Source organism: Balaenoptera musculus, chromosome 18, assembly GCF_009873245.2.
Source record: "Balaenoptera musculus isolate JJ_BM4_2016_0621 chromosome 18, mBalMus1.pri.v3, whole genome shotgun sequence".
In the NCBI taxonomy this organism is placed as follows: domain Eukaryota; kingdom Metazoa; phylum Chordata; class Mammalia; order Artiodactyla; family Balaenopteridae; genus Balaenoptera; species Balaenoptera musculus.
In genome coordinates this window covers 65116501-65141948 of record NC_045802.1, presented here as the reverse complement: position 1 = coordinate 65141948, position 25448 = coordinate 65116501, and the positions used below count along the sequence as shown (strand labels likewise).

Genomic DNA, 25448 nt, shown 5'->3' with positions numbered 1-25448 from the left:
AAGAGAGGAAATACTTTAAAACCCATTTTATGAGGCCAATATTACCATAATACCAAAACCAGACAAAGACATCACACAAAAAAGAAAACTGCAGACCAATATTCATATTCAATGTATACAAAAATGCTTAACAAAATACAAGCAAGTCAAATCTAGCAACATATAAAAAGAATTATACACTTAAACATGGCAAATTTTATGTAATATATATTTTACCACAGTGAAAAAATAGTAAAATAATAAAAATAATTATACACCATGACTAAATGGGATTTATCTCAGGGATGCAAGGATGATTTAACATCAGAAAATCAACCAATGTAATACATCACATTGTAAAAATCACACGATCATCGCAGTAGGTGCAGGAAAAGCATTTGACAAAATTCAAGTTCATGGACCTCCAGATTGAGAACACCTATTCTGGAAAGTCTCTAAACATAGCACATGACAAATAATAGTGAAGAAACACCCCAGGGCTAGAAGGTGGATTTAAGGGGTGCTACTGGGATAAAAATGTTCTTTTGAATCTACTGCAAAGAGTTTTCTTGAACCTGCCTTGATCATGAGCAATGACAGCGTGAATGATTTATCTAAGATCTAAGAGGAGTACAGAGTGTAAACTCCTAAAGGATAAGTATGTGTATTCCTCCTGTGCTACAGGCATAATTATTCCCCTCTAGGTGGGCATGAGTATTTTTGTGGTACCATAATTAAAGGGCCTTTGAGTGGCTTGGAGATTTAGGGCAAGTGGTTTAGACTTAGAATTAACACTAGCTGTGTGATCGTAGGTCAGTTATTTAAACTATAAGTCTCAGGCTTTTTTTTTTTTTAATTTATTTATTTTGGCTGTGCTGGGTCTTAGTTGTGGAATGTGGGATCATAGTTGCGGCATGCTGACTTTTAGTTGTATCATGCATGCGGGATCTAGTTCCCCAACCAGGGATCGAACCCAGGCCCCCTACATTGGGAGCACAGAGTCCTACCCACTGGGCCACCAGGGGAGTCCCTCAGGATTCTTTTAATAGTTTTTATTCATATCTGAAGTTAGGATTCTAAGACCACAAGAGGAGAATTTAAAAAAATAATAACCTATGAAGTATTTAGTTCCTGGGCCAAGGAAGTATTCATCATGATGAACAACATCCAAGATGGTGTAAATCACGGGTCTGTGTTGAGACAATTATGTCTGCCTCTTAGATAGATACATGTCAGGCTAGAGGACTTCATAACAGCAAGTTAAAAGGACTAATATTCTTGTTAAGGACTGGCCTTGTTGCTCGAATAACCTTGAAAACTGAAGAAAAGATTGGTCAGAGAATGAAATTTAATTTGGACAAGTTCAGCAGTTGTGCATTTAAAGTAAACACGTAAATGGCACAAAGAAAAGACAGCACTGGCCGGATGTTGCCAAAAAAGATGGTTTTTCAGGGCAAGGCCTCAGCCTGCATTTTGGGTCCTTCACAAAGGGTGATTTTGTTCACATAGGGGCAGAGCTTAAATTTACTTCAGCTCTGGCTAACTGCTAGAAATAATGTCACACCATTGAATCTGTGTAAATGGTTTCAAAAACTGCTTAAAGATATAACTATTAGTCAAGGGCGCAAACTCAAATGTTTCCGTGGGTAACATAACTGAAGGAGGCCCTATGGGCTGTTGCAGAGAGGGGGGGGGCCTGTCATCGGAGGGCATGCCCTGTCTAAAAGCGTTTATATTCAAAACGTTTCAGAAGCATCAACCAGCCAAACAAACAGGTTGTGGAGGCCTCAGTCCTGCGCAAGCAGCTTATAATCTCTGATCAGTGGAACAAGCATAAATTAGGTATTTCTCTTTTGTATCCCTGAACCCATAGATGGTCTTTTTCCTTCCAATCAGATAAATACTTGGCAGGAACTGAACTGCTAAAAGCTCTGAATTGTAGCATCACGGAATCCTTAGAGTTGCTTATCTTTTCCCCATTTCTGGTTGCTTCCAGTTCCCTTCACAAATTCTTCCCCCCCCTCCTTTTTTTTCCTAGTTAACACTCAGCTGCTATTTAGAATAAGATGGTATTTGACCAACATTTTTTTTTTTCGTCTTCTTTTCTTAGCACTTAATGCCTCAAACACTTCAGTGTGTTCTGGCCCAAGAGCGCCCTCCTCTGTCAAGCAGTCACCAGGCCCTGATTCCTTTTTCCTTCCTTCCATCTTCTGAGTAGCTCCCAACCACCTGTGCAAAAGGGGCGCCTGTGATAGAACCATCTCCAGCCCTCGGTGCTACTGACTACTCATCTGGAACTCTTGGTTTCCTTTGATAGCAAATCCTTTGCCTTTCTGAAAGTTATTTACTTCTGAACAATATTCAGAGAATGGTCAAAGAAAATCAATTACAGTATTAATAAAATTTAAACACTTTTCTTTACAGGCTGAATGAACAAAGTAAGCAGAAGTGATATAGGGATTGTAATCTGAAAGCAACTCAGCAATGTAGCATTAGAGGGTAATTTTTAAAAAGGTAAAGTCATGACTCTCATGCAAATAATAAATGGTCATTATTAATTCATGACATATTTATTATTAACTATTATTAATTCATGATGGAATCAGTAAGATATTACAATGAGTTTTTATAGTCTCTCCCTGACAAATTCCTTTCTATCGCAATCATTTGCACTGCTGTGAACGGGAATCATTTGTATCACTATTAGTTTTCTACAAGTTAACTTCTACCTTAACAGAGTTGTAAAATAGCCTAGTGAAAGACAAGGGTGCTCAACTCTATAGGATAAAACAACCTTGCAAAGATCATAATCCAGCATTCCACTGAAGAGATATTCTGTAACCTCTCTTGCCCTTCCAGCATCTTTCATAGCTTTTCCCTTCAGTGGTGATCATTTTATTAACACCTCTCCATCTCGTCTTCATCCCTATCCTGTGCTTCCTCCCCCAACCCACAAGGAATCCTAGGCTTGGATAAATGGTGTCTGTGTGTATTATGGACTGTGTGAAAATGTTGGGAAGCTTGTAAACATTTCACAAGGATGTGGAGGGGAAAAAAAGGCCAACCTAGTAATAGAGCTTAAATACTGCATGCAAAGTGTTCTATAAAGGGCAGTTTCTGCTGTTCTGTATCTCAAAGAAGCACACAGAGTTCAAGCATTTGCATTGTGGTAGGAATGGTTACTTGATTTAAAAAGCAGAATTGTCTTCAGGAATCTGGTTTAAGAAGATGAAGTTGTTTCATTTCAAAGTCCTTTTTCCCCCAGAATAAATGCAGACCCCCAGGGGAACTCTGGGCTTCATAAGCCACTAATAGGTCAGGAAATAGTCCTGCTGATGGTGCTGAGGCACAGTGTGGGAGAGTGGAAGGAACACTTAGGTAGAATTCTGGAGATTCAACCCCACGAGGAGAAAAGCCAAATAATTTAGAGGTGGGAGTGAATGGGGATCAATAGTGAAGAAAAAAAGTAAAATGGTTTTTAGCATAAATCAAGGCCTTGAGAAGTGTCTTTCCCTCTGGAAACTGGAGTCATCTCCAGAGATGAGGAGGTGACTAGGAATCAGATCTGCCATCAGATTCCAGGTTTAAGGTAGAGTCCTCCTCAAGAAGTGGGCAAATGCATAAATGACAACAATAGAGGTGGACGTGAGATGGGTACAATAAAATGCTACCTGAAGACAGAGGAGCAGCTGTGGAGCCATGACCACACGAGGAAGGCTGGAAAAGGAAGTGGTTTGTGGGGGAACATGATGAGTTTGGTTTGGGACCTATTTACGACCTGGTAGGGCCTCTACGTGTCTTGTATTTATGTGTATCAGCTCCATCTTTCTCCTGTTCCCCCTTCTGCTTCAATCTTCCCTTCAAGTTTAAATCTCTCTTGAAGAATGGAAACAATAACTTGGTTTTCTTTGCTCTGCCCTCACAAACCAAACAAAATGCCTTACACATAGAAGATGCTTAATGGATGTTGAATGGATGGGTGGATGGATATTCAAATGTTCTTGAACAGGGGCTTTGCCTTTGCTTCTTGGAGTTCCTTAGAGCAAAGTGGGACAGGATAGGAGAGCAGAGGTTGGAAAGAGTTGGGATCTTTATGGGGACCACAAACAGACAGATGCAAAAGATCAGAACGAAGAGTTGGCAGAACCTAAAAATAAGTTGTGTTTCGAGAAGTAAGAAAAGAGAGTAAAGACGGCTAGATGGTCTACTTGGTGTGCAAATAGCAAATGTAGTTTTACATTTAAAGACTGTGAAATTAAAGCTTAACCCCAAATGACACAGAATTATACTGCTCCTAACATCACATTAAATAAAAGCCATTCCAGCTTGTTTGGACCTGTCTCTGACTGCTTGGCCTGGTGCAGTCATTTTTATTGCTCTAGATGGCATCTGTTTTCATTATCAAAGCAGGGACTTTCTGCTAAGTCATCTTGAAGTCCAACTTCACTTGCACAACATGTTGTTTTGTAATTAAATTAAAATCGCAGGATGTTTTGGATTAGAGGAATCTTCCTTCAACCAGATCCAAAGTTAGTAAGAGAGTATGACCTGTCTGGGATAGAATTCCCTCATCCAAAACATCCAGAACATTTCACTGGATTAATTTGCAACTTACTGGGAGATTTTGGGTCCAGTTTGCTAAAGATTTTTCTGTCTGTTTCCATTACTCTTTTCAAGTCAGGTCAATATGAATTTATTAAACTCTCTTATTGAAAATAATATGAAAAGTATAAGTAAGTCCAAAGAATAAAGAAAATGAGAGATAAAATGCAAGGAAAGGAAGAAAAGTAATGTGTGAATAAACAAGTTCATTCATGAATAAAGAATTTTTTCATGAATAAATAAATTCATTCATCTAACAAATGAACTTACAGAGCTCTTATTTGTACTACGAACTGAGCTAGGTAAGTGCTGTGCAATAGAGAGAAATATAAACCACTGGTTCTGTGTCCCAGGAATTTAGAATTTGTTTTATTTTTTATAAAAATTTGCCATTGGACAGTTTAAATTCAATGTATATTGGTGTTTTAATCCAATCAAAAGCTTTGCAAAGAAATAACCATGAACAATTTCCATGTACTTTTAATGAGATGTTGAACATTCTGTGAAGGAAAAGGCTAACAAAGTCACATTGCACCACTGGGTAGGATGTGTGTGTTTTGGTTGGATTGAATCCCATGTTCCCTAGCCAGTAGGCTACAGGAAGAGAATTTTTTAAGTCTATTTTTCCATTATGGGTTATAGAAAATAATCCTCAGTACAGTGTATACTGTTTCCTTTGAGCATTGCTATGAGCCTCTATAGCTTTAGAAGGAATGATCTTTAGCAAAAACTAATTGACAAGTATGACCAAATGTTCTTATAGTTCTAAAACATACTGAGAAAATTTCCATCTAACCCATCTATGCCCCATCCTTGGCTCCTTGTTCGTCAAACTAGTTCTTCATAATTCAATGAAAGAAAGTACGGAAAGCAACAGAAATGCCATGATAGAGTGTTACTGAAAAGGTTTAGGGAGATGAGGCTGATGAACATTCATCCAGAAAGGATGGTTATTATATAAATGGCATTTGAGGGCTGTTCCCCAAGCCCCCGTGTCTTAGTCAGTTTGGGCTGCTATAAAAAAGTACCACAGACTGGGAGACTTAAAAACAACAGAAATGTATTTCTCACAGTTCTGAAGACTGGAAGTCTGAGATAGGAGCACCAGCATGGTCGGGTTCTGGTGAGGACCCTCTTCATGGTAGCGGACTGTCAACTCCCCACTGTGTCCCAACATGGTGGAGACAGAGGGGGAGAGCTCTCTGGGGTCCCTTTTATAAAGGCACTAATCACCTCCCAAAGGCCCCATCTCCTAACACCATCACATTGGGGGTTAGAATTTCAACATATGAATTTGGGTGGGGGGGGACACAAACATTCAGTCCATTGTACCCCCCATTTCCTCCTCTTCCCACTAGAACATAAGCTCCATGAGAGCAAGGACTTTTTTTTGCCTCATTTTCTTTTTTTTTTTAATTGAAGTACAGTTAATATACAATATTATGTAACTTACAGGTGTACAATATAGTGACTCACAATTTTAAAGGTTATACTCCATTTATAGTTATAAAATATTGGCTATATTCCCTGTGTTGTGCAATATATCCTTGTAGCTTCTTTTATACATAATAGTTTGTACCTCTTAACCGCCTACCTCTATATCACCCCTCCCCACTTCTCTCTCTCCACTGGTAACCACTAGTTTGTTCTCTCTATTCGTGAGTCTGTTTCTTTTTTGTTATATTCAATAGTTTGTTGTATTTTTAGATTCCACATATAAATGATATATAATATTTGTTTTTCTCAGTCTGACTTATTTCACTTAGCATAATGCCCTCCAAGTCCATCCATGTTGTTGCAAATGACAAAATTTCATTCTTTTTTATGGCTGAGTAGTATTCCATTGTGTGTATACATGTACCACATTTCCTTATCCATTCATCTGTTGATGGACACTTAGGTTGCTTTGATATCTTGGCAATTGTAAATAATGCTGCTATGAACATTGGGGTGTGTGTGTGTGTTTGTTTCTTTCGGATGTATACTCAGGACTAGAATTGCTGGGTCATATGGTAGTTCTAGTTGAGAAATCTCCATACTATTTTCCATAATGTCTGCACCAAGTTACATTCCTGCCAACAATGTAGAGGGTTCCCTTTTCTCCACATCCTCACCAACATTTATTGTGTTCTTTTTCATGATCACCATTCTGACAGGTGTGAGGTGATATCTCATTGTCATTTTGATTTGCATTTCCCTGATGATTAGTGATGTTGAGCATCTTTTCATGTGCCTGTTGGCCATCTGCATGTACTCTTTGAAAAAATGTCTATTCAGTTCTTCTGCCCCTTTTTTAATCTGGTTGTTTGTTTCTTTGTTGGTTTTTTTTTGATGTTGAGTTGTATGAGCTGTTTATGTATTTTAGATAATAACCTCTTATCAGTCATATCATTTGCAATTATTTTCTCCCATTCAGTAGGTTGTCTTTTTGTTTTGTCCATGATATCCTTTGTTGTGCAAAAGCTTTTGAGTTTAATTAGGTCCCATTTGTTTATTTTTGCTTCTATGTCCTTTCTTTAGGAGACAGATCCAAAAAACTATTGCTATGATTTATGTCAAAGAGTGTTCTGCCTATGTTTTCCTCTAGGAGTTTTATGGTTTCCGGTCTTACATTTAGGTCTTTAATCCATTTTGAGCTTATTTTTCCATATGGTGTTAGTGAATCTTTGCCTTGTTTTCTATTGTGTCTCCAGTGCCTAAACAATGAATAGTACATGAAGGGGCTCCATTAGTATCTGTAGAGTGAATGAATGAGGAAATGAATGTTTCTCCTTCTCTGAATAAAAGAAATGTTGGCTCCAGTGCTAAAGACCAAAGAAAGAGAACTTCCTTGTTTCATCAGTGGCTCTTGCAATCCCTGGCTTTCCTCTAATGTACTTCATTCACCCATCCAGCTAGTGTCTTTTACTGAATCTGCCTTGTTTTCCTAGTACTCTGCTACTTGTTCGTATTATAAAGATGAAAAGGATAAGATATGAGCTCTCAAAGACCATGCAATCTCAGTTCCAAGAGGAGATTTGGAGCAAAGGTAAGAGAAAGGAACCGATGCATATCAAATGTGAAAAGTAGAACTAGCAGGGTTTCTGAATAGGGAGGAATTAGAACAATAGTAAGTGAGGTGAATTATGACTGGACAAAGGTAAACTGTCCATCATAAGAAAGATCAAGGAATGGGGAGGTCTAATTATATGCCCTCACTCCCAAGAGTCCAGGACCAAGGGTAAGTCTGAGTTCCCAGCTATAAGAAGCTAATATGTAACAGGAAAAATGAAACAAATGTACGGGTTATAGTAAGAAACAAAGTAGTGAGAGGGAAAGTCTAATAACCTATGAGGTGGATCCAAAGGAGGAAACATTTTCTCTGTCTTCCACATCTTCATGTCATATCTGATACGTATAAGCTGCTGCTGTGAAAAAAAGGCAACTGGAGATTGGAGCCTGTCCTTCTAGATCTGTGGCCTAGCAGGGGAGATAGAGCCCATCCATCCATAACCAGTGCTGTGCCGCGGCTGACTTACTCTGGCTCCTATCAGGTCTCGAGAGCCAATTGCTAAGCCAGTTTTTAAACACAGCCATTTAAAAAAGTTTAAATTTATAATTAAATAAATCATATTGAAAACAAAGGTAATAAATACTCAAAACTTATCACATCCTAAATTATCTGTGCTCTTGAGGATCTTAAGTTGACTATATCTGTATAATTGTGTGCTAGTGTGCATATTTTCCCAACTCTTCATTCAGTGACATAACATTAGTAGCTTGAAATTGCCATAGTAGAAGGTTTTACACCATTTACACCACAGAAATTGGCAAATGCTACAAATTGGGACTTTGCTCATCCTTTTGTTTTCTAGATTTAAGAAAATGATGTAGAAAATGTTTAAAATGTAGATTAAACTGAAAAGGATGTCATGTCTAAGCCATTACATTGTGAATAGCACAAAAAATTTGAGGAAGTATTCTTCCAATATTCAAAACTATTATCCAAAGAAGTTACTTGTGTCGTTGACTATCAAGTGATATACCAACATGCTTCTTCGTTGTTTTGCTTTCACATGACTTGTTATGTATCAGGCAATGATCATGTAGGAATTAACACTTGTTCATCAATTGCAACAATTAGCTGGCCATGAATACAAAAATTCAGCAAAAATCAATAAAAGCATTCTTTGAGAATCAATTGGCTACATGTAATTTATGATAAAGAATACTGTGCATCTTATAACTATTTGTAAATTGTGTGCTATGTATTCTTTATATCAGTAAAAATCTATCATAAACATACATATGTATTTACATGTGCATACATGTGCATATGTGTATATGCATCTATATCATTATATCTCTATTTATACTCATATTTTTTTTGGAGCATTGGTTGTTAACATTTACCAACACACCACTGTTCAAAACCAAACAACAGAGTGGACAGTAACGAATGCCATAAGGGAGTTGCATGAGGCTGTGGAAGCAGATTCCCTGGGAAACGGGGAGGCTATCATGGGCTTCATGAAGGGGATGAGAACCCGTGGAGTCTGGAGGCAGAAGAACTCAAGGGAACCATTTCCTCGGAAGCCCTTGGCTTTGCTGGTCCCTGAGGGGAGAAGAGAGGTGCCTTTCTAGTAACAAGGGGGCCACTGCCTGCCTGAGGCGGTCACTGTTGTCTGTTTTCTGGAAACAGAATGAGACACAGGCTCTGGCGACCACAAAAGGTTGTATAAGAAGACAGGACGAGCCCAGGAATCATCAAAGCCTCTAGAAACAGGAATGGTCATCTCCAGGGACTGGTCAGTACAGAGCAAACTGGAGAGAGAATGGCCTAGTCCCACTAGCAGAAAAAGTCCACTAGCCATTGGTTTCTGTAAAGGGGCATTTTTCTTTAACTGGACTTGTAGGCTTGGAATTCAAACTTTATTGCAAAGTAGGGGGTAGAATTAGGCCCCCAAACGTCCTTTTGCATTACATGTAATTATTGCATATCCTATAGAGTTGGACAGCATCTTTGCCCTCAATATTTGTTCATATTCACAAATTTTCATGGGAGTCAAGTGTTCTGAAAGGCACTAGGACACTAACATCAGACCCCACTTCCATTTTTCCATCCTCACACACCACCTGCTCTACTACCATCTCCACTGAACCTCTAAGATGAGGCCAGAGTGTAGAAAGGACAGCACTTCTCTTCCCACCCTGCCATCAACCCCATAAAAGGGAGGAGAGAGAAGGAGGGGAGCCCGATCAGCGATCTGGTCTCAGCGTCAATCTTCTTCAAATTGTTGGAGGGGACAAGGTCTTGGTCCAATGTGGCACCAACATCAAAATGTATCCTGACTTGGCCATCCTGACTGTGGGTATATTTGTGGGAAACACCTACCCAAAGGTGAATTGAAATTGTCACTGTCTTGGAACCCCTGGGATGTGTCTCTCTGCAGTTGACATAGGGAGGGAGGGAAAAGGAGACAGGGTGGACGCAGAGGCCAGCAGTGGTGGAATATGACCTTGAGGAGAAATGAGGGCACTGGATTTCTAGGTGGGAGGAGCTTGTGCACAGTGGTGTTGTTGGGAGAGGTATGCCTAGGAGTCTTTTCTAGAAGATATGTTTGCATAGAAAACATTGTTTTTACTCTCCTTTTGTGTTTACTTAGAGGAAAGGCTGATGGAGTTTGAGGTGGAGCAGTGGTGGTGTTGGTGGTGGTGGGACTTGAGCCCTATTGAGAAGAACCTGAGTTCTCCCCTGAGACAATAGCAAGTACGAAATGAGATCATTACAAGCATTGCCAGGAAGCTCGGAGATATTTAGGGCAGGGGCCCGCGGAAAAGTCTGGAGTTTCTGCCTGGATTCCATTTGAACTGGAGCAGAAATGTAAAGATATAGCATTTGTTCCCATAGACTGATGTAGTGTAGCGCATAACTTTTACGCATAGAAAAAAATAAAATAAAAATTATAAGATATAAGACTGGTTAAAAAGTATCACACTGACTGATTTGCAGATATTGAAAAATCCTTGCATCCCTGGGATAAATCCCACTCGATCATAGCTTATGATCCTTTTAATGTAATGTTGGATTCAGATTGCTAGTATTTTGTTGAGGATTCTTGTGTCTATATTCATCAGTGATATTGACCTGTAATTTTCTCCTTTTTGTGGTATTTTTGTCTGCTTTTGGTATCAGGGTGATGCCATTTGCAGCAACATGGATGGACCTAGAGATTGTCATACTGAGTGAAGTAAGCAGACAGAGAAAGACAGAATCGTAGGATATGGCTTATATGTGAAATCTAAAAAAAAAAAAAGATACAAATGAACTTATTTATAAAATGGAAACTGACTCACAGACTTAGAGAACGAACTTATGGTTACCAAAGGGGAAGGGTGTGGAGGAGGGAGGGACTGCGGGTTTGAATTGACACGTACACACTGCTGTATTTATAATGGACAGCCAACAAGGACCTACTGTGCCGCACGCGGAACTCTACTCAATATTATGTGACAGCCTAAATGGGAAAATAATTTGAAAAAGAATACATGTATAACTGAATCATTTTGCTGTACACCTGAAACTAAAATAACATTGTTAACCCACTATACTCCAATATAAAATAAAAAGTTAAGAAAAAAAAACATTAAAAAAAAAGTTAAAAAAAAAGATTGCAGGCTGATTAAGGGAAGAATCCAGATTTGTAAATAGGAAGAGAAGACCTGTTAATTAAGTTAATAATGAAAGATAATTACAAATATTTTAAGAAGCTAATGAAGCACAGTTGAGTTGTCGGGTGTGTGTGGTCACGGAACAGGGAATGAAGAGAAAATCCTGACAGCAAAAATATTCAGGAAGGAAATAACTTACTGTTGGAAAATGATTTCCACTCCTCATCTCAACTATTTGAGTTAAAATAAAGTAAGACCCGTGAAAGAACAACTAATTAAAGCAATCATCCTCAGACATGTTTTGTAGCACAGATCACCCGAGTGGTACCAAGCTATCTTGAGAAGGTTATGGCTTGTAATTTGGTCTGTTTGCAGTGAATGGCGCTTTATGCCCACCCTGCCCTTTTTACCCAGTTGCTTATAACATGCAGAAAGTAAACCCTCACAGAAATGGCCATGCCATCCAGCCGCTCTTCAGAGTCTATCGGATGAGGAGACGCAGAGCTCTTTTTTCTGCTGGCTGTGGTCACGCATGGCTGGATGATTCATGGACAAGACCAACAGCTACATCTGTATCTCAGAGTCATTAATTACCAAGAGAAGGACTCAGCCCAGAACCACGCAGAGGATAGAAAGTCCTCAGAGAGTGAGTCTGTTAGAGTAATCCGAACAATCAGAGCCATTTTTATCACATTCTGATTTCTCTGTTGCCCCTTTCAAATACAAGCCACTTTCTAAGGCCCAGAGGGAACACTGTGAATGATGCCTAAGATTTTTCATAATGTTAACATCGGAATGAAGGGACCAGATGTGATCTTAGAATGAAGGCAATGACCAGGGAGAAGGGCAGGGGTCAAGGAAATGACCAAATTTCAAAAGGGTACATTTTAGAAATTGCCATTGGTATGCTTGGTAAAAAACCCCAGATAAATTCTACAATAGACAATTAAAGAGATGGTTTTAGAGCTCTTAGTAAAGCAAAAACTTCCAATAGGAGGCAGCATGATTCCCTAAGAACGAGAAGCACCATACTAGACACTTTCTCTTTTGATGAGTTTACTAGGATGCTTCGAAACTTCTATCATGCTGTGCTGCTGGACAAGAAGGAGAAACACGGGCCTGGTCACCATCCAGACAGACTCAGTGATGGCACCAAGGATGGTGAACCACGCCCTATGGTCCCGTCCTTGCTCCTATTCATTCATCTCAATAAAAAAACTCACTAATTCAACATACACCTTATAGAGCATGGACTTTATGGATTTTATCTTCTGGGAAAGAGATAGGAAGAAATTGTTCAATCCCTGTCCTCACGGGGCTTATAACCTAGAGGTGGGAAAGGACAAGTACACAAGTAACCACAATCCAAGCCAGAAAAACAAAATCACAAAAAGAAAAGTACAAAGCGCCATGGGGGGGGATCAATGGAGACAAAGGTCCTATCTGGTTAGAAGGTTGAAAAGGCTTTGCATGGGACATGGCAGTGGAGGTGGAGTTGGAAGGAGGAGAGAGATGGGGGTGATGAAGAAAGGCATTTGCCCCACACGGTGTGAGCAGAGGCACAGACTAGGGAAAAGGTTAAGCACAAAGTCCAGGTTGATCGAAGCAGGGGGACGAGAAAGGCAAGTCAGGACTGTTGTGATGCATTCCTCTCGCTGGGAAGCGGCCGCGGAGTCCTTCAATCAGGTGTTTGGATTCAGGAGTCACACCGTCTGGCATGAATCTTGCCATGGCCACCACCTTCGCCAAGAAATTGAGCAAGTTACGAAACTTCTCCAAGCGCTGGTTACTTTACCTGTAGAACAGGCCTGGTTACAGCGCCCCACACAGAGGGCCTCTCTGGGGAGTAGGCGAGATTATGTGTCAAGTGGTGCCGGCACGGAGGGAGTGCTCTCTAGATGGGCTGAATAAAACCCAGAATCAGGGACTTCCCTGGTGGTCCAATGGCTAAGACTGCGCACTCCAAATGCAGGGGGCTCGGGTTCGATCCCTGGTTAGGGAACTAGATCCCACATGCCGCAACTAAGAGTTTGCATGCCACAACTAAAAATCCCGCATGCCACAACTAAAGATCCCACATGCTGCAACGAAGATCGAAGATCCCACGTGGCACAACTAAGACACGGCGCAGCCAAAAAAAAAAAAAAGCCCAGAATTAAACTGGAGGAAGCTCTGTTTTGCAAGTGTGATCTGGCAGTGCTGGATAGCCTTGATTAGAGCAAGTTCAAAGAGCAGAAAATGTCTTCCTGATATTTGACCCCAATCTAGTGCAGCAGGGAGAGCCGGGAGGCTGAGCCCAGGTAAACCACAGGCTGAGCCACAGAAAAGGCAGACCTCCCCGCACGGAGAATGGGAGGGTGGGCAGGCAATTCTGCAGGATTTGGCAACTGGCAAGGTGTGGGATCAGCAGTTTGGGAAAAGCAAGGAGGAGAAATGTGTGCTGCATCCTCTTGGATTTGGAAATCTGGGGGCAAGTGTGGGACTGGGTGGAAGATGTCTACCTCTATAGGAGGAATTCCACAGAGATCACAGGGAGTGTGCTGACGGCTTTTACGTGATGCTAAACTGGGAGGTTGGTGAATACAAAGATGACCAAATCAGGATTCAAAACAGTCTTGAAGGCTAGAATTGTGGGTTGGAGAAAACAGCCACAATAATAGCAAACTCATTTATTAGCTTATTTAATCTTTTTCATAAGGGAGATATTATTATCATGCTCATTTTACAGGTAGGGAAACTGTTGAAAGTCAGGTTTCAAGGTCTGTGCTCTAGAGGGAAGAAAGAAGGAAACTGATCTTTATGGAGTATTTACAGTGTGCCAGACACCAAGTTTCACCCAAGGGAATACTTAGGAAGCTGGAAGGCCTGGAAGGAGGCCAGATGATTTAAAGTAGGACCTGGTAGATGAAGATGACAGTGTGATGAAACATTATTTCTAGGCGCTCCACAGGCCTGTGAGAGGCACTTGAGGATGAGGCAGGGAGCTAAATTTTCTGTGCTGACCCCCGATCCCTGTGAATTATTTCCTGCTATGGCGTGAGGAGCAGGGATCTTCAACTGTTTCTGTTCAGTGGGTCCACATTCCTGTCTGTGATAATCTTGGTCTCTAAGTCTGTCTTTTGACTCTGATGACTATGGTGTGGGATATGTGGGAGATGTCTACATGGTGAGTGGCATGTGTGGGTGTGATGTGCAGAGGCATCTGCACGGTGAGAGTCTGTATGGACGTGTAGTTAGCTGTAGAACCAGCTGCGTCTGTGTACATGCGTGTGCCCACGTGGTGTGAACACTCTGGTGTGAATCTGTTTTATGATTCTAGTGTAATTGGAGCACAAGCTGCATGGCTCACCACCTTGGCCAAAGGCACACCCCACCCTCACCCCCAGCACTCCCAGTAGGGATAACGACGGAGCAGGAAGCAGAAGCAGAAAGAACCCTGCAAAGCAGAGGCTGGGGTACTGCTCCCTTAGAACCTGCTGACCCCATTACAGGACAACGTAGGCGCTACAGCTGGAACAGGAAGTTCCCTGGGGAGGGCGCTAAGGTCTCTCAGGCTCCAAACCCTCCCAGTACTGACTTGAATCTGGGATAGAGGGAGTCAGTAGGGTAACGGGGGTCTTTTCCCAGATGATATAAATGGATTCCAGATAATTCTCTCATAGCGTCTGCGGGCTCCTCTTTGTGGCTCCATCCCCTACCAAGACCACCACCAACTGCATTCCCTTTATCAGTTGGGCTGTGGATGTGATTCCTGCTTCACTCCTTCCCTCGCCCTCCCCTCGTCCCCCCCAGTTCTCACAGCTTGCAGAACAGTCCTTCCCAAGGCACAGGGTGGGAGAAGAGCTTGTTCTGGTGAGGAAGCAGAACTCAGGGCAGAGGAAACGGGTGAGCCAGAGGGCAGAGCAGCCAGGTCTGGAGCTCAGAGGTGAGAGCAGGCATTGGGTCCGGACTGAATGGCCAGGCAGGCTGGAATTAGTGGGTAGGACAGTCTAAGACAGGTGTACTGCCTGGAACCCAGACATCAGCCGGCAGAGCAAAGTGAGAGTCTGAGGTCCAGGTTTCAGCAGGAAAGTGGGCATCAGCTGATCTCCAGGAACTAGGAGGCTGAGCAAAGCAGGAAGAGCACAGAGCCAGGGCACAGGGCCGGGGAAGGGTCCTGACCCCTGCAACAGAGGATCAGCTTCGTGGGGAGTCCTACAGAGCAGGCTGAAATCCCCAGACACGACTGGCTGGAGGTTTGCTGGTTGGGCGTAAATGAGAGCATCTGCTGTAGTCAGACAGGGAGAAAATAGCTTTCTGTTTCCCCTGCCCACCTTGCCAAAAGTCACATTTTGTGTTCTGGAGAAAATCTGTCTCCCAGTAGGGTGACTGGTCTGCTTATTATACATGGGCTATATTTGGTTTGTATAAATGAAAAGTATTGATACAAAGATACCCAGTTAAAGGCAGGATTTGTCCTCTCGTATTCCCCACAGCCCAGCAGCACTTAGCTCTATGCCTCTATTTAGAAGCAGTCATTCCTTCCCTGGCAAGGGTTAGGGGGCACACCCCTTGAGTTTGCTTAGGACCTTTTAAAATATCCGTTCAAGATAGAGAATTGCATATTTACTACATTGATTCTAACATACATTAATATATTGATTTAAATATAGTAACATTAAGATAACATGTGTATTATGACTTTTACTACTTTAACTTCTAGGTTATGAACATCTCCAGGGCAGAGACAGGTCTTTTTATTGCCTTGTTCCCAAGCAACCAGCACGGAGCCCATGAGTTGTCCAAAAATATTTAAGTCAATATGCAAATAAGGAATGCTGATGTTTAAATATTTCTTTTTCTTTTTATATATTCACAGAATCTCAGATCTCAAACTGCATATGACTTTAGAGATTACCTAGTCTGTCTTCCCTGCCAATGCAGGAATTATTTCTACCACCTTTTTAGCAGAAGATCATCAGCCTCCTCTAGATACTTCTAGTCAGTTCTTTGTGGGACAGCCTGTTCCATTGTTGGGCAACTCTGATAGAAATTTCTTCTTCAGAGAGCCTGTAAATTTGATTCCCTAGTAACATCTACCCAGTGGTCCTACTTATCTTCTTCCCATTCCTCCATCCCTCTCACACCCTTACGCACCATATTCTTTTCCTTTTTTCCAGGTGAAACAGTTGCCCGTGTGAGTTTATTTCAAGACCTCCCATCTTCCTAGTTGCCCTCCTCTCACATCAGTGAATGTGGTTTATATTCACGTTCCTTAAAATATGGTGCCCAAACTAGCCTTATGGAATTTGACTACAGAATATGGGGAGCAGGGAGGTGTTACCCTCCTAATTCAGATGTTCTTATGCTATTAATGGCACTTCAGATTGCATTAATCTTTATGGCTGCTACCTTTTCCTGTTGTTTTTTATCAAACATCTAAAAAGCACAGTTTAAAAAAAATTAAATTCAGTCAAACTATTCTCTTTCATTCTATCCAATTGATTTTTAAAGCCAAACATTAAGTTGAGAATCTGACTGCTTGAGATCTTGGTATGTATTGGAAAATACTGTCCTGGGAGAAGGGATGGAACTTAGGGTGGGACCTGCTCTGTAGCCAGCTTCCTCTTCCACTGCCCACAAGTCTCTGGGCAGGAACCTCGGAGCACCCGTGACCCCTTCATCCCTCATGAGTCACCGAGTTACTTGGTCTTATCAGTTCTTCCTCTAAGTACCTCCCTTGTCTGTTCCCACTGTTGCCCTCACATGAGGTTCAGGTTCTCACATGAAATACTGCAGGATCTTTCTGAAATGCAAGTCCCATCCAGTATTCTCTGCTCAAAATGTTTCAATGGCTTTCCAGCTCCTCTAAGACAAAGTCGAAATCCCCTCATAGAGCTTTCAGGTCCCTTTGCAAGCTCCCCTCTATGTGCACCTGCGCCCCATCTTAACCTCCTACACATCCGCGTGTCAGTCTTTCCAATGTGCTCGCTGGTCCCTGAGGCGCTTGGCTCCTTCCTGCTTTGAGGTCTTTGCTCGTATGTGCCAGGCCCTGCTCTGAATGCTCTACACAAATTAACTCACTTCATCCTCACCACCACCCTCTGAAGTAGATAATATTACTCCCATTTTACAGATGGGGGGAGTTCATATGTTAAGTATTTTGCTTGGAGTCACGCAGTTAATAAGTTGTAGAGCAGGATGAGTCCCGTGACCTGAAATGCCCTCCCTTTCTTTCTCCTGGCTGAACTTCTACCCATCTTTCAAGACAGTTCAAGCACTGGCTTTTCTGGGAAGTCTGCCTATGCCCTGAACTTAACCCCAGATAGCACTTATCGTTCTGGGCTAATCGTTTGCTAAATGATCATCTCCCTCTAAGCAGCACATCCACGGAGATAGGCCCCTGTCCTTTCCTCACTGAGCCCCTAGAACCTATATTCTATGCCAGAAATCTAATGAATGCTTTGATGAAAGGAACTCATTAATGAATAAGTGAATTAACTACTTACAGGGTTCCTTCTGTAGTCGTAATATGGTGTCATAGCCATTTGCCAAATTGTCAATTTTTGATCATCAGTTTTTCCTGTAATGCGTACAAAAATCTGGCCAAAGCTTAATTGTAGATCAATTCTTAATTTTCTTAAGAAAGAATTAAAGAATTTAAAAATTCTTAATTTTCTCCTGAATTTCTGATCAGTTATCCTGGCTTTATCTAAGAGCAATACTGCTTTCTGAAGTGCTCTGGAATTACTTAAAAACGCACAGCGGCAGGAAGTTTTAAAACTACCAATCCCAGTATGCTCTTTGCTCAGGTGTCCTTTGAGTTCATCCCCTTGAGGATGCGAGTTAGTCTGTAAGGGAATCAGCATAGGAGACTCAGGAGTGCCAGCTTGCCGCACGTGTGGTCAGACGGGCGACGAGCGAGAGAGGAGCAGTGGACCCGGTGAGAAATACGCCTGAGCCTTTTCTACACAAAATATTCACCACGAGAAGACAAATACTGACAATCAGATAAGCGTGAGAAGCCATAAAGGGGAGGTGGGATAGCCTTCCTGACCTCCCTACGCAAACACCACCAAAGGATCTCGTATTCGTACTGCGCTCACTGCCTTTTCTTATTTTCTGCATTCTCCATGCTCTGGCATCTAGGGTCTCAGGTGTGGCAGGTGAGCAGAGGGGAAGACGGCCCTCCCGGGGCCAGCAGATTCTTAGAAATGACACACAAGTGCAGCTTACAGAGACAAATCAGCGAATCCAAAGCACACACCCCAGTGACGTCCTTTGTCAAGCTTTCTCACATCAAACCAACATTCCTCCACCTGAATCAGCCCAGGGCCGGGTACCAGACAACTCAATAAAGGCTCTCGCCGGTGCTTTCCTCTCACTCCTTCTGCCTTCTGACCAACTCTGGTGCTGCCCAGCAGGGTCCTGTGTGGGCAACCAGGCCTCCTACTTCTAGGGATCTGTGAGTGTAAAAACTTCTTCCTTCATGACAGCGTTTCATGTCTGTGTGTCTTACCATCCCTGATCAAAACAAAGTCCAGGTACATTTAAAAACATATACTAATCTATTTCATGTAATAGGATTCTTTCCCTTGATCTTCCCACAAACTTGAAGTATGGAACTAGACATCATCATCATCTTATAGATAAGAAAGGGAAACAAAGTGAATTTAAGTGACTTATCCAAGGGCACACAAGAAATTAATGGCAGATCTAGGACTTAAACACAGGTTTTGGGCTAGTACAGAACGCTGAACATTTCCCCAAAAGTTCTATAGACCACCCTACAAAGTTATAAATACGTTCTCCTGTGAGTCTCAGTCACTTTGTCTGTAAAATGGGGATTATACCATCTTTTGGATAAATATGATAATATATGTGAAAGCACTTTGTAAAATGCAAATATGATTCAAATCAATATATTAAACTGTCTGTCACAAAATTTTTCCCAGTTCTTAGGGCCAGGAATATTTGAGTAAACTTTGTCCGTTTTTGACTGCCCAGCATACAAACACACCTTAGTTCTGGTGAAGCTCTATCCCCCACCATGGAGCCCGAAATTGGCCTTTTCTCCTCATTTCCGGCAGATGCAACATATGACTGACAAAGTGAAGAGGCCCACGTCTGTGGTGAGAACCTGACTTCTAGATGCAGTGTGGTCTTGCTTTATAAGGTACAGTAAATCCTAACCTGTAGGATAAGCATAAACTGTAGTCTAATGAGCACAATAGCCTTCGCTTTGTTATAAATATGACATAAGACATGCAACAAGGGATCAGAGACATCCTTCTATCAGGTTTTGGATTCCAGGAAGCAGCTACTGCAGTCCTGGCTGGAAACAAATAGATGGAGCAGACGTAATGGTCACCTTCCTACCATTGAGATGTGAGCTCTCCAGGCATTGAAATCTGTATTCATAGGAATGATTGCTGCCCTTTATGGTGAATGTCTCTGTGTCTGGCATTGTATAAGGCACTTTGCCTATGTTATCTCGTTTCATCGCCATTTAACAAGTAAGAAAACTGAAGCACAGGGAGATTAAGACCCCTTAGTTAGTAAATGGTGAGTCCATCAGACTCAAAGTCTAGACTCAAAGATTCAGACTCTAAGCAGAATTTTCTCACCCTTTTATGTGCATGGGGGACACCTGGAGATGTTGTTAAAGTGCAGATTCTGATTCTATGGGTCTGTGGTGGGGCCTGAGAATCTGCATGTTTAGCAAGCTCCCAAGTGATATAGACACTGCTGGTCTGAGGACCACACTTCAAGAAGCAAGGCTCTAAATCGTTCTTGAAAAGTGCACTTGAAGCACTTTGAAAAGTGCTTCTTGAATCTCATCATAAAAAACACTCATGGCTCTTCAACTAAGCACTTCCGTAGGGCTTCTCCCTTTGCCAGAGCTTGGTGACATGAGAGAAGAGTCCCTATGCATCTATTAAATGCTATGATTTAAATCAGTGAATGATTTCTTCTTCCATTTGTTCAATCCACAAATTTTATTGAGAGCCTGCCAGGAGCCAGCCATAATGATGGGTGCTGAGGATACCAGGATAAGTAAGGTAAGGTCCTGGCCTCTAAGAGAGGAGCTATTGATGGACACAGGCTGTCCTGAAGACCTCTGAACACCCTGCAGCAGACTGACTTAGGACCAAGTCCACTTGTGGGCTGCTTTGGCTCTGGCACCAGCCTCACCGCCACAAGGTGTGGGCATGTTTCAGCACGTGGGTCCAGTTCTCTTGGCACAGAGACAGTTTTCTGGTGGCTCCTCCTGTCCAGAGTCTACTGCGAAAATACAATTCACCTACCTTGGGTCATTGATTGTGTCAGTAAACATAAAACTATGCCATTTTTTTTGTTGGGATGAGAACACACTGAATGTTTCTTACACTTCTTTTGGAGTGAGAACTGCCAAAGACAGAACTTGAGTTTTTCTACATGCTTTTAGATAACTTTACATGCATTTGGAACACAACAAGAAAATAAATCTGAATTAAAGTTAACCTTAGGTTTATTTAACAAAATTAAGTGTCATAAAGCAATCAGAATTTTAGGAAATGGACACCTATCTTGAGATTAAAGGTAAATGCCTTCTAAGGCTGCAGAGATCTATCAAATGTGTTATTTTGAAAATATTTTTGAAACATCTTAATTATTCAAGTCAATTTTCCCTCACTGAGGCTGTAATTAGTTTTCATTTATTATTACTGTTGTTTGAAATTTAAATTTACTACTGTTATTTAGTCATAGACTAAGGCACACATTTCAACTAGGAAGAAATCTAAAGTTATGACATCAGATGATTCCCACCTGTTCCCTATGTGAGAATAAACACCCACAGAAACCCCTTTTCTTTAGCAAATGCCATTCCTTTCCCCTATCTTTATGGCCTGGCTGGTAGGTAGGGGATGGGGAGAGAGGTGAAGGATAGGCAGGTGAGGAGAGGTCCACACTCCTCCAGGCAGCCAGCATCCTGTGACCACCAGCTTCCAGAGTAGTATTTACCTTCATTCCACTGAAACCCTGAACCTTTACTAGTGTCATATGGTCGTTTGAGATCATTCAGACCTATCTCCACTCAGATGCAGAGAAGATTCTATACTGTCAGGATCCAGGAAGCCAGCAAGATAATAGATAAGTGGAGAAAAAGAAGGACAATTCTCAGGAGAAATAACATTAGAGGAGCCTATTACAGTCATCATTCTTCAGTGAACTTCTATGGCGAAATGGTGAAGGATTGTAAAGCTCTTGAGTGAACTTCAAGTTGAAACAGGCTTTAAGAGACTCCTGGCATCCAGCTCTTTCAATATACAGAGGAAGAAAGTTATGAATGATGCACAGAGAGTTTCATTACCAAAGTCAAGGTCTTAAGACTAGTTAATAAAAAAGTCAGAACTTGAAGCTCCATCTGCTGAATTACAATCCAGTCATCTTCCTTTTTGTTGCCTGAGTATCCATCCTAAATCACGCCAGCCTTCGTCCAGGAATACAATTTTGCCCTCATCACAAACTATCTGTCTCCTCATTATTTTGTTCCTTCAGTCATTTTGCAAATATGTATCCAGAGCCCACTGTGTGCCTGGAGCATGAGGAGAACATCACAGACCAGGTCCCTGCCCTCAAGGCGACCATGATTCAGCTCTACTCTCTCCTTGGAGCAATGATCTCCCAGCCTTCCCCGTCAGAAATTACTGCTGCTCTCCCTGTGAGAGATGCTTTGCTTTCACAGTTAAAACTCTCTACTAACATCGAGAAGAGAGAAAAACAAAACACAACAAAACAAGAGACACGGCCTAGAGTGGATATTGCATCTAAAGACAGTGAATTGCTTTTGAAATGGAGTCAAGAAGTTTTCAGTCCACAATGAGGATTGAATTACAAGTGTCCCTATGGTGTTGTCCTGAAATTGATTCCACAGAGCTATAGTTGAAGGGGGCCTGTGCTTTTCACAACTGGAAATGCCCCTTGTCCAAAGAGATGCTGGCTTACATCAAATCTTTTAAGGTTGTAGTCACTACTAATGTAAATGAGTTCCTAAAAAAACTGTAGCTATACTGGGTCATCTAAGAGGGTTAGTTAGCAACAAGAAGGTATGACTTTGACAGTGAAGTTATGTAACCAGCAAGGAAAAAAACAATCTAGCAGTTTAAAAAGATTTTCTGTTTTTCTTTCTTAGAGGAGGCTTAATGTGGCCTAAGTCTAAGAAGATTTGTCTCAAATTGAGAATGTAGGCTTAAATCAATTTATTATTTTAAAACACACTATAACCATTTTCATTCCTCTTTGGCCTCTGAGTTCTTTTCTCAATTTGGAATTATTGTGATGATTGAGAGCCTATTGGCATAGAAAGCGTCCCAACACCCCACTGTTGTGTTTTCAAATAAGAATAAAGGAAAAGCAACCAGCCTCGTCAGCAATGACTCCGTGTGAATGAGGACATCCAAACTGGTGAGTGTCCATTTTCTTGGAAATATAAATCAGTGTTCCTGATGTTGAATATAGATTTCTGTAGTAACCTGTATCTTTGATAAAGATTTTGATTCAGGACGAAGGAAGTAGAAAGATTATGTTAAATGAATTTTACAAATTCTAATTGAAGCATTGTCAGTGGACAAGGTTTTCCAAATTACCTCTCGTGTGCAGGGTACACAGCAGACATAGAATACATTATTTTTACTATTGAGAAACAAAATCAAGAGGATAAAGTTTTAAGGTGGAAGGTTATTTGGACCACTATCAACACTGTTCATTAATTAGCCCACTTTGGAGCTAAGGTTGAACGCCTATTTTTCACAATAACTTGGTTTCATTAAGGAATAGAGAATGAAGGGTAATAACACCATACATATATATAAATATATATATATATTTATAGAATGAACCCAGTAGAGAACAAAAAAATACACTTAGCCACATGACATAACTTCTACCTGCTGCCTCAAGGTGGGAATGGGCCAAGAGGTTTGTGGAATGACAACCGTGTCCCCATAATACTCTTCTCTTTTACAATTTTCCCTGAACCTAGGGAAACCTTCCATAGTAGAAGGAGAATTTTGAAATATCCTAAAATAAGTTTAGAAGCTGGGACTGAAGAGAGACTAGCACTGATTCCTCTAATGGGTGCTCAGGAAAGTCCATGTTACTTGGAGGCCTAACTGAGGTGTCCAAGCTTGAACACTTCCCTTGATTGTCATTAGACTCTCCTGGATTTAACTAAATATCCTCTCTTCATCCTTTGGCACGCACTGTGGACTAATGACGTGAATACTTGACACAAAATCCCATAAAATATTATGCTTTAGTAACTTCCTAGTTAAAATTTGATTTCATTTTCTTTATTGGGGCCAAGGTACAGTGTTGCCATTTTATTGTGAAAAGTCTATATATTATAAAATACCAGGGGCAATTTTTAATATAATAAACCCACAACCTGCGGCTGATTTGTAAACATAATCAAATAGGCAGAAAGCAGGGGCAGGTAGTGATTCTTATAATGACATACAAGCAAATAGCAAATAATTGTTGCCCTGGAGGTATCCTGTCGTATGAAAATGCCTTTTTTTGAAGTATAGTTGATTTAAATATTATATTGGTTTCAGGTGTACAATATAGTGATTTGATATTCTTATAGATTATACTGAAAATGCCCTTACACTTTTTCCCTCTTTAAAATACACAGTTTCTAATAGTTTCTAATATGCCTAACGTTGAAAGCTTGTCTACATACATATTTTTGATAAAACCTACTAACAAAAAGTTCATGGGCATTTTATTTCTCTTAACTACTTTTTAAAGTTTTCTTGCTCTGCTGTATTATCACTAAACGTGATTTTTTTAAAAATATGGAAACCCCTCTAAAAAGCCCTACATCTCTCAACACTATCCATCTTCTCATATGTTTCTATCACTGTGAATATACATATGAATATACACACGTATGTGTATGGATTTCATGCTAGAATGGCCTGAGGAAGTACAGGGACTTAGGATAACATATGATCAGGACTTCCCTGGAGGTCCAGTGGTTAAGACTCTGTGCTTCCACTGCAGGGGGCATGGGTTCCACCCTGGTCAGGAAACTAAGACCCCGCATGCCGCGCAGTGAGGCCAAAAAAACAAAGCAGTACAACGTATGATCTACTGACGGCGTGTGTTTACCATATGTATATATATGGTGTCCTCCATGACACAAGGCAAATCAAAACCTGTTTTAAAACAAGCCAGTCACTTCTGCCCTTTGGAGTCGATTATTCGCATTATGTATTTCTAAAAGATCCATGGAGTTATTTGCCGTATAAAAGACATGATTTAGTTCTTTCAGCCAGCATTCATACACCCCGTCCCTCCTAGGCAAATCTTAGCACTTGGATTAAGTACTCAGTTAACAGCCAACTGTATACGGACCCTTCAGCACAGTGAGGGGAAAAGTGACAGTTTACTTCCACCCCAAACAAAGCTATTATATTTACCTTCTACTTTGAAGATAGTAAAGTGCGGTCGGCAATGGAAAGAACCCAACGCGGTACCTGCGCAGTTCATCCACAGACCCTGGTAAACCCAAGTGGCCGTTATCACCGAGGATGCTCGGGTAGTTACTTTCCACTCATTGGACGCGGTGGCAGCGACGAGAGCACCAAAGCCCCCGACGCCAAACACCAGAGCCGAGATCTGTGCCCTGAACATGTCGCTCAGGCGTCTCCAGGGACACTGTCCAGACAGATCGCTGCGGTGGTCTAGGTATGCAGCTGACACAACCCGCTTGGACCAGTGTTGCAGCAAGTTAATGCGGGTAGGTGACAGTACTTCATGCTCAGGTGGCCGGAGGAAGGACCGGAATTTAGGATAAAGTCTGATTTACCGATGGCATTTTAAAGGTAATCTAAGATGATTCTTCTAACTTCCTACACGGATATTTACTAAAAGTTTGTAGACGGATTCTAAAGGTTTTGAGTTCGCATATTTTTTTCCTGCCACATAGTTAATGTTTAATTTTCTGTTAGCCTGAAGCTTAATGAACCATGCAGGGACCAGATATTACAAAGTACAAATTATACAGTAACAGTTAAGGTTTATTTGACCCATTGCTTTAGTCTTGCGTGCTTCTGAATCTTATATAAATAGAATCATAGTGCAGCTTCCTTCTGTAACCAATTTTTTTCACACATTATGTTTGTGAAATTCATCTATGTTCAGCAATGTAGCTATAGTTCATTAATTATTACAGCAGAATATAGTAT

At 41.2% G+C, this 25448-nt stretch overlaps 1 protein-coding gene across 1 annotated transcript in view; it reads right to left on the bottom strand.

Annotated features, from left to right (window-relative positions):
* Positions 1-25129, bottom strand: part of CLDN10 (claudin 10) — a 107123-nt gene extending 81994 nt beyond the window's left edge. Inside the window, exon 1 of the mRNA XM_036831675.1 lies at positions 24681-25129. Within this exon, the coding sequence (XP_036687570.1) occupies positions 24681-24894 (214 nt within the window). The 5' untranslated portion in view covers positions 24895-25129. The remainder of the gene's footprint in view (positions 1-24680) is intronic.
* Positions 25130-25448: the final 319 nt, after the last annotated feature.